The sequence below is a fragment of the Nomascus leucogenys genome, chromosome 17, assembly GCF_006542625.1.
Source record: "Nomascus leucogenys isolate Asia chromosome 17, Asia_NLE_v1, whole genome shotgun sequence".
NCBI classification, from domain to species: Eukaryota; Metazoa; Chordata; class Mammalia; order Primates; family Hylobatidae; genus Nomascus; species Nomascus leucogenys.
The window spans coordinates 84,137,842-84,147,689 of NC_044397.1; the positions used below are offsets into that span (position 1 = coordinate 84,137,842).

At 47.2% G+C, this 9,848-nt stretch overlaps 1 protein-coding gene across 2 annotated transcripts in view; it reads left to right on the forward strand.

Annotated features, from left to right (window-relative positions):
• The window catches only part of LOC101179527 (cytochrome P450 2B6), an 80,624-nt gene extending 78,074 nt beyond the window's left edge, over positions 1–2,550 (forward strand). Inside the window, exon 9 of one of the 2 annotated variants that reach the window (XM_030795856.1) lies at positions 776–2,550. In XM_030795856.1, the coding sequence (XP_030651716.1) occupies positions 776–957 (182 nt within the window). In that variant the 3' untranslated portion in view covers positions 958–2,550. The remainder of the gene's footprint in view (positions 1–775) is intronic. The other variant, XM_030795855.1, reaches the window with a different exon arrangement.
• Positions 2,551–9,848: the final 7,298 nt, after the last annotated feature.

The window sequence follows — 9,848 nt, forward strand, 5'->3', positions numbered from 1 at the left end:
AATTTTTACAATTGTCTCCTTTAACCTCACAAGAGCCCTTTGAGAGAGGTGTCATTCTCCCCATATGAGAAGTGAAGACACTAAGAATGTTGTCATAAATGTGCTCACACTCACACATGTAGAGGTATACACACACACACACACACACACACACAACCAGAAGTGGGTCATTATACTCTTTGGGGGGTCACCAAACCCTTTGGAACTCTAACAGAAGCTACAAACTCTCTACTAGAAAAATGAATATGGCACCGGGCATGGTGGCTCACGCCTGTAATCCCAGCACTTTGGGAGGCCAAGGTGGGTGGATTACCTGAGGTCAGGAGTTCAAGACCAGCCTGGCCAACATGGTGAAACCCCATCTCTACTAAACATACAAGAAAGTAGCCAGGCATGGTGGTAGGTGTCTGTAATCCCAGCTACTTGGGAGGGTGAGCCACGAGAATCATTTGAACCCCCTGGGAGGCGGAGGTTGCGGTGAGCTGAGATGGCGCCACTGTGCTCCAGCCTGGAGCACAGTCCAGAGAGACTCCATCTCAAAAAAAAAAAAAAAAAAAAAAAAGAGGGAGAGAGAGAAATGAACATGGCACATCCACTCAAAGATTTGCACCTGGTTTCAGAGCAGCTTCCTAAAAGTCCACCCTGAATTGTAGGTTAAAGGCCAGTCTTATGCAAATCTGTTGCAATGGACATAAGTGTCTGGGCTTAGGGACATGGCAGAGCGAAGAGTATGCACCTGCCCTGTGCCCATGCTGGTGACCTTCTGTGCCCACAGGGAAGCGGATTTGTCTTGGTGAAGGCATCGCCCGTGCCGAATTGTTCCTCTTCTTCACCACCATCCTGCAGAACTTCTCCGTGGCCAGCCCCATGGCTCCTGAAGACATTGACCTGACACCCCAGGAGTGTGGTGTGGGCAAAATACCCCCAACATACCAGATCCGCTTCCTGCCCCGCTGAAGGGGCTGAGGGAAGGGGGTCAAAGGATTCCAGGGTCATTCAGTGTCCCCGCCTCTGTAGACAATGGCTCTGACTCCCCGCAACTTCCTGCCTCTAAGAGACCTGCTGCAAGCCAGCTTCCTTCCCCTCCATGGCACCAGTTCTCTGAGATCACATTACAAGTGAGTGGAGGAGTGAGATTATTGAAAATTATAATATACAAAATTTTGTATATATGTGTGTGTGTATATATATATATATATATATTTTTTGAGATGGAGTCTCACTCTGTTGTGCAGGCTGGAGTGCAGCGGCATGATCTCGGCTCACTGCAACCTCCACCCCCGGGGTTCAAGCAATTCTCCTGCCTCAGCCTCCCTAGTAGCTGAGATTACAGGCATGCACTACCGTGCCCAGCTAATTTTTGTATTTTTAGTAGAGACAGGGTTTCACCGTGTTGGCCAGGCTGGTCTCGAACTCCTGAACTCAAGTGATCCGCCCTCCTCGGCCTCCCAAAGTGCTGGGATTACAGGCGTGAGTCACCGTGCCTGGCCATATATATATATATAATTTTAAAAATTAAGATGAAATTCACATAACATAAAATTAGCCATTTTAAAGTGTACAATTTTGTGGCATGTGGTTCATTTACAAAGCTGTACAACCACCACCATCTAGTTCCAAACATTTTCTTTCTTTTTGGGATGGAGGCTCGCTCTGTCACCCAGGCTGGAGTTCAGTGGCACCATCTTGGCCCACTGTAGCCTCCACATCCTGGGTTCAAGAGATTCTCCTGCCTCAGCCTCTGGAGTAGCTGGGATCACAGGCCCCTGCCACCATGCCAGGCTAAATTTTGTATTTTTAGGTGGTCTCGAACTCCTGATGTCAGGTGATTCTCCTAGTTCCAAATATTTTCATTATCTCCCCCCACAATACCCATACCTCTCAAGCTGTCGCTCCCCATACCCCATTCCCCTTTTCATCTCAGCCCCTGATAATCTGGTTTTTGTCCCTATGGACTTACCAGTTCTGAATATTTCCTATAAACAGAATCACACAATATTTGACTTTTTTTTTTTTTTTTTTGGAAACTAAGCCTTGCTCTATCTCCCAGGCTGGAGTGCTGTGGTGCGATTTTGGTTCACTGCAACCTCCGCCTTCCAAGTTCAAGAGATTCTCCTGCCTCAGCTCCCAAGTAGCTGGGATTACAGGCATGTGCTACCATGCCCGGCTAATTTTCTTGTATTTTTAGTAGGGACATGTTGGCCAGGCTGGTCGTGAGCTCCTGGCCTCAGGTGATCCACCCGCCTCAGTGTCCCAAAGTGCTGATATTACAGGCGTCATATGTGATCTTTTGTGTCTGGTTGCTTTCACGTTGAATGCTATTTTTGAGGTTCGTGCCTGTTGTAGACCACAGTCACACACTGCTGTAGTCTTCCCCCATCCTCATTCCCAGCTGCCTCTTCCTTCTGCTTCCCTCTATCAAAGAGCCTCCCTGGCCCAGGTTCCCTGAGCTGTGGGATTCTGCACTGGTGCTTTAGATTCCTTGATATGTTCCTTCAAATCCGCTGAGAATTAAATAAACATCTCTAAAGCCTGACCTCCCCACGTCAAGAGGTGATCTGTGCCATTTTGTGTGTGATTCTTTTATTGTCAGGTCCCTAGGGATTTTTCCGGAAGGAATGTTGGTGAGAACGCCTCCCTCACCTCAGTGACAACTCTGTGAAGGGCCAAACCATTGTCTTGCTCATCACTGTACTCTCAACACAGCATGTGGCATATGACAGGTGTTCAAAATATTTGGTGAAGAATGAATGAATGAGTGGCTAAATCAGCCACCCCCTACCCCCACAGCCCACCCAAAATGGAGCTAGGCCTCCTCCATCAGATTATGTCTCCTCTATATCCCACTTTCTTCTGAGGTCCAGAATAAATTCCCATCCCCAAAGGGCCCAGGATGCCCCCATTCTGTCTGCCAGTTACTCTCGATCCCCCGTGCTGCAATGCCACCTTTTGATAAAGCTTAACGCTATTCTTGCAGTGGAACCACTCTAAATCCAGCCTCCAGGCTGGACGCAGTGGCTCATGCCTATAATCCCAGCATTTTGGCAGGCCGAGGCGAACGGATCACTTCAAGTCAGGGGTTGGAGCCTGACCAACATACAAAAACTGTGTTTCAACTAAAAAAGATACAACAATTACCCGGGCATGGTGGCGTGCATCTGTAGTCCCAGTACGATTTTTAAAAAAATTGCTTTCGTCTATGGGAACACAACTTTAAGTTATTTTATATACTTCATTCAACTGCTTTTTAAATTCAAACTAATTTACAGCAGATCCAACAAAACTTTTGAGAAGTCTCAATGAAGTAAACATCTAATTTCTTAGATAAACATCTTTTGAAGATCTTATTTGGTCAGGAGGCGTGCAATTTAAATTTGTTTAATTTGGCCGGGTGCGGTGGCTCATGCCTGTAATCCCGGCACTTTGGGAGGCCAAGGCGGGCAGATCACGTGGTCAAGAGATTGACACCATCCTGGCCAATATGATGAAACCTTGTCTCTATTAAAAGTACAAAATATTAGCCGGGCATGGTGGCGGACGCCTGTAGTCCCAGCTAGTCGTCAGGAGGCTGAAGGAGGAGAATCACTTGAACCTGGGAGGCGGAGGTTGCCGTGAGCCAAGATTGCACCACTGCCCTCCAGCCTGGTGACAGAGTGAGACTCCATCTCAAAAAAAAAACACAAAAAAACAACAAACAAACAAACAAACAATGAGGAGATTCAATATCTGATTTCTTTCGTTGGCTGATAGATTTTTTTTCCTTCTTTCCACTAACAATGAGGGATTATTAACCTGTGTCATCATTATACCTCTAACTCTTCTGGCCACCAGACTTGCCTCTCCACTTACTAGTTTTTTTCCCACAAACCTACACCTGTTTAGGTGTTCTGTGTATTAATGAGCAGCATTCACCCAAGCTAAAAACCTGGCTATCAACCTACATTTGTCCATCTTGCCTCACCTCCCACATCCATTAACCACTAAAGTCCTGTTAACCCAACCTCCTAAATCTTTCTTAAATCTGTCCCACTGCCATAGATAGGCTTTGGGAGGCCAAGGCGGGAGGATCATTTGAGGTCAGGAGTTCAAAACTGGCCTGGCCAACATGGCGAAATCCCATCTCTACTAAAAATACAAAAATTAACCAGGCATGATGGTGAGCGCCTGTAATCCCAGCTACTCAGCAGGCTGAGGTAGGAGAATCTCTTGAACCCAGGAGGCAGAGGTTGCAGTGAACAGAGATCATGCCATTGTACTCCAGCCTGGGTAACAGAGCGAGGCTCCATCTAAAAAAAACAAAGAAAAGAAAAAGAAAGAAAAGAAAAGAAAAAAAGAGTAGAGGATCTATAAAGAAAAGTAGATTCGTGGTTGCTTAGGGCAGGGAATTGAGTGTGGGGGGAAAGGGGTAAGATGAAGGTATGAGGTTTCTTTTTGAGATGATGAAAATGTTCTAAAATTGATCATGGTGGTAGTTGCAGTATTGATTAATACACCCAAACCCATTTAATTGTACACTTTATGATCTGTAAGTTATATCAATAAAGGTTTTTTTAACAAGAAAAGAAACAGATATAAAGAAAAAAAAGTTCACAGTAAAGAAAATGTCCTCTCTGACTTATAGGTCTTGATTCTTTCTAGGAAGAAAATTGATTCACCTAGTTTCTGAGAAATGTTTACTCTAATTAAATGAATTACTTCCAGGGAATAGCAGGAGTACCGATTCTCTCTAACCTGCCTCATACCTCCTGGTGTTACCTAATCCACCTGGGCTTCCTCCATCACAGTCCTCCACATTCTACTCCGTGCTCCCTTCACCAGAGCCCTGGCTGTGCTGGGCTGTCACTGTGAGAGACGGAGCACTCTTCCCTGCTGGGCTGTAAGCCCTATGTGGTGAGTCACTGAGCTTTTCCTGGTCACCATTATGTCATTGGTCCTTCCGTGGGCCGCTTGAAAGAACCTGATGTGTTTTGAATAACTACAATGCAATGTCTTATCTTACATCCTCAGAATTTCTAGGAACTTTTTTTTTTTTTTTGAGACAGAATCTCACTCTGTTACCAGGCTGGAGCGCAATGGCTCAATCTCGGCTCACTGCCACCTCCACCTCCCGGGTTCAAGCAATTCTCCTGCCTCAGCTTCCCAAGTAGCTGGGACTACATGCATGTGCCACCACACCCAGCTAATTTTAGTATTTTTAGAAGAGACAGACTTTCACCATGTTGGCCAGGATGGTCTCAATCTCTTGACCTCATGATCCGCCTGCCTCAGCCTCCCAAAGTGCTGGGAATACAGGCGTGAGCCACCGTGCCAGCCTCTAGGAACTTTCTAATAGGCTCACATCATAAACAGAAATGAAGGCTATTTTGAGGACCTATAGCTCTTCTGTGCTTTACCTAAAGGGCGATCAACAATTCTCTCTCCTGCTTAATGTATTCTTTTTTTTTTTCCCTTCAGACACAGTCTTGCTCTGTCACCCAGACTGGAGTGCAGTGGCATGATCTCAGCTCACTGCAACCTCTGCCTCACGGGTTCAAGCAATTCTGCTGCCTCAGCCTCCTGAGTAGCTGGGCCTATAGGCACATGCCACCGTGCCTGGCTAATTTTTTTTTTTTGGTAGAGACAGAGTTTCATCATGTTAGCCAGGCAGGTCATGAACTCCTGACCTCAGGTGATCCACGCACCTTGGCCTCCCAAAGCACTGGGATTACAGGCGTGAGCCACCGTGCCCAGCCTGTTTTGTGTATTCTATTTGCACGCAAGATCATTTGAAAAAAGGTTTTCGCAGCTAAAAAAGTTTGATGCCCATTGTACTGTGTACTTGCGAGGTGTGTTTGTAGCTCTGAGATGCTGTATTTATAGAAGGGTGCCAAGGCTTTAATGATGTGGGTTTGTATGTTGGTGTCCGTGGTGGGCAGAGGGATGTGCTGTTGAATCTTCATTCATGGAGAACTTTCCAATCAGCTTCAATAAGTGCAGTGAGCTGAGAGTCTCCAGTTGCAGCACCATTAGGACCCACCTCAGCATGGAGCGGAACCCATGCTTTTCCAAGGAAGCCCCAGATAGTAATTAAGGACTCTGGGATCCAGGGCATGACCCTATCTGTCCAACATAAGCCATCCCCAACAGCATTTTTCTCTGGATTATGGGCCTGTTATCTCTGCCTGGTGGTCTTGGCCTGTCCCTGTCCAATCCTCCTTCCTTCCTTCTTTTCTTTCACAAGTGTTGGATCTGCATCCTGGTCTGAAGACTTCTTCTGCTACCAGTGTCATCTGCTTCCTTCCTTTTTTGTCTTTCACATGCATTACCCCACTCCCTCCAATAAAATGATGGACTCCTAACTCCATCTAAGTCTCAGCTTCCCGGAGGATCTAATTCCCGTATTGTACATAATAGCATTTTTTGTTTGTTTGTTTGTTTGTTTTGAGACACAGTCTCACTCTGTTGCCCAGGCTGGAATGCAGTGGCACTATCTCGGCTCACTGCAACCTCCACCTCCCGAGTTCAAGTGATTCTCATGCCTCAGCCTCCCAAGTAGCTGGGATTACAGGGATGCACCACCACGCCTGGCTAACTGTTTTTCTATTTTTAGTAGAGACGGGGTTTCCCTGTGTTGGCCAGGCTGGTCTCGAACTCCTGGCCTCAAGTGATCTGCCCACCTTGGCCTCCCAAAGTCCTGGGATTACAGGCGTGAGCCACCATGCCTGGCCACATTTATTGTTTATTACACACACAGTCTCAAAACTCTTTTCTGATTTTCTAAGTACCTCCTACTGTGTGGCTCTTGATCAGAGGCAAGGCTTTGCCTCCCACTACAACAGCTGAAGGAGGTATTCATTCTTCCTCACCTCACCTTGAACCCTAAGGCTTTAACATGTGGCTAGATATCTGGAACTCTTAATCACGAGGATGTGAGACAAAAACACAGACACAATCAGGAAATTGTCTGTAGTGGCATCAGTGGGTCTAGAGTCCCACGGCAGTACCCAGGGCGTGGGTCAGGTGTTCAGTACCTGGGAGATGGGTGGTGTGGCAGCAGGTCCTACCAAATAGCTTTGAACATTCTCTTGGCTGGTGGTACCCTACCACAGCCTCTTTTTTCTACTCATATTCTTATCCCATTTTTCCAGAATTGCTGTTAATTTTGTGAGCTAAACAATCACCTTCCAGTAGCTAACAGCCTTTCTACTTAAAGTAACCAAAGTCACTTTATATTGCTTAAAAATAGGAACCCTGGCCAGGCGCAGTGGCTCACGCCTGTAATCCCAGCACTTTGGGAGACCGAGTTAAGTGGACCACCTGAGGTCAGGAGTTCGAGACCAGCCTGGCCAACATGGTGAACTCTCGTTTCTACTAAAAATACAAAAATTAGCCAGATGTGGTTGTGCGCGTGCCTGTACCCCAGCTACTTCAGGGGGCTGAGGCAGGAGAATCGCTTGAACCTGGGAGGCAGAAGTTGCAGTGAGCTGAGATCGCACCACTGCACTCCAGCCTGGGCGAGACCGTGAGACTCTGTCTCAAAAAAAAAAAAAAAAATGGAACCCTGACTGTTATGGGTCCTAAGGTTCCCTGGAGGTGACAAGTTAAGAAGAAGTGATCAAAGATGAGGTCCTATCCTTGGACTCCTGCCTGAACTCCCACTTTCTCTCACACCCTATATACAGTACCGTAGCAAACCCCACCATCTCAGGCAGTGAAACAGATTTCAAATCTACCACCTCCTGCCCTGCTTCACTGCTGCTGCTGGATCTGAGTCAACATCACCTGTTGCAGTAGCCTGCTAATAGGTCTTTGCTTTCATATCCATCATATGATAGCTAGTGTGAGCCCTATAAAATATGTCAGTACATATCACTCTCTGCTCACCATCCCTCCAAAGACCTCAATCACTCTCAGGGTAAAAGCCAAAACCTCACCTTGGCCCACCAGACCCCACACAGTCTGGCCCCCATCGCCTCCTCCCTGGCCTCGTTTCCTTCACTCCTACTCTGTCTTCCTCCTCCATGCCAGCTACACCTGCTCCCTGTGGATTCCTGGATGCACACAACCTCCTGCCTTAGGACTCTGCTGGTTTGTTTGTTTGTTTGAGACGGAGTCTCACACTGTTGCCTGAGCTGGAGTGCAATAGCGTGATCTCAGCTCACTGCAACCTCTGCCTCCTGGGTTCAAGCGATTCTCCTGCCCCAGCCTCCCAAGTAGCTCGGATTACCGGCACCTGCCACCAGGCCCGGCTAACTTTTGTATTTTTCGTAGAGACAGGGGTTTCACCATGTTGGCCAGGCTGGTCTCAAACTCCTAATCTCAGGTGATCCACCAGCCTTGACCTCCCAAAGTGTGAGGATTATAGGTGTGAGCCACCACGCCCAGTTGCTGCTGGGTTTTTGTTGTTGTTGTCCTCGTCATTGCTGTTGTTTTTTGAGACGGAGTCTCGCTCTGCTGCCCAGGCTGGAGTGCAGTGGCAGGATCTCGGCTCACTGCAAGCTCTGCCTCCTGGGTTCACACCATTATCCTGCCTCAGCCTCCCAAGTAGTTGGGACTACAGGCGCCCACCACCACACCCAGCTAATTTTTTTGTATTTTTAATAGAGACGGGGTTTCACCGTGTTAGCCAGGATGGTCTTGATCTCCTGACCTCATGATCCGCCCGCCTCGGCCTCCCGAAGTGCTGGGATTACAGGCATGAGCCACCGCGCCCGGCCACTGCTGTTGGGTAATCATTCTTCCAGGAACACTCCCTTCCCAGATGCCTTCATGGCTTGCTGTGAAGCTCCACCACCTTGTGAAACCACCCCTAACCATCCATTTACAATTCCAATCACAGAATGCATATCCCACTTACCAGCCTTGCTTTTCTAATGCAGTATGTCATTTGCATATTTATTTCATGTATGCTTTATTGTCCACCTTCTTTACTAGAATGTAAGCTCCTTGAAGGCAGGAGTTTTTGTCTGTTTTGCTTACTGATGGATCCCAAGTCGCTGAAGACTACACTGGCACTTGTTGGGTATTCAGTAAATATTGGCTGAATAAATGAAAAAAAGGGAACGTTTTGTCAGTTAATGGAGTTTGGAAACAGAATGATAGAAGGTGGGAACAACTGAGCTATCCTCAAAAATGGAGTGGGGAGGCCAAGCATGGTGGCTCACGCCTGTAATCCCAGCACTTTGGGAGGCCAGGGTGGGCGTATCACTTGAGGCCAGGATTTTGAGACCAGCCTGGGCAACATGGCGAAAATCCATCTCTACTAAAATTACAAAAATTAGCCAGGTGCAGTGGCACATGCCTGTAATCTCAGCTACTTGGGAGGCAGAGGCACAAAAATCACTTGAACCTGCGAGGCGGAAGTTGCGGTGAGCCTAGATGGTGCCACTGCACTCCAGCCTGGAACACAGAGTGAGACTCCATCTCAAAACAAACAAACAGACTGGGGAGTATTTGGAATTGGGAGTTGTGCTGAGAGGAAACAAGAAGGAAGATTAGAAGAAGAGATGATGGCGGAGAAAGGTAATGAGTCAGCAAGATGGGTGAGGATGGGGCATTTTACCCGGGGGAAGTCACTGGAGGGGAGTTGGCAGAAACTATAAGTAATAACAAGTCAAGAAAGACATTTCAAGCTGTTGGCTGTGCCCTACATCGCTGTCACACACAATACACAATAAACTTCCTATGCTCAACAGACTTGAGGTCTTTGTTCACTTTTCAGGGGCTGGTGGAAATGAGAACCAAAGAGAAAGGATTTTAGACTATATTTTGGTCAAAATCAGAGCACACACAAAAAGGGACAATATGGAGACACAGGGACTGCAGTAAGAATTTGATGCAGCCAGAAACCTAAGCAACGGTGACCATGT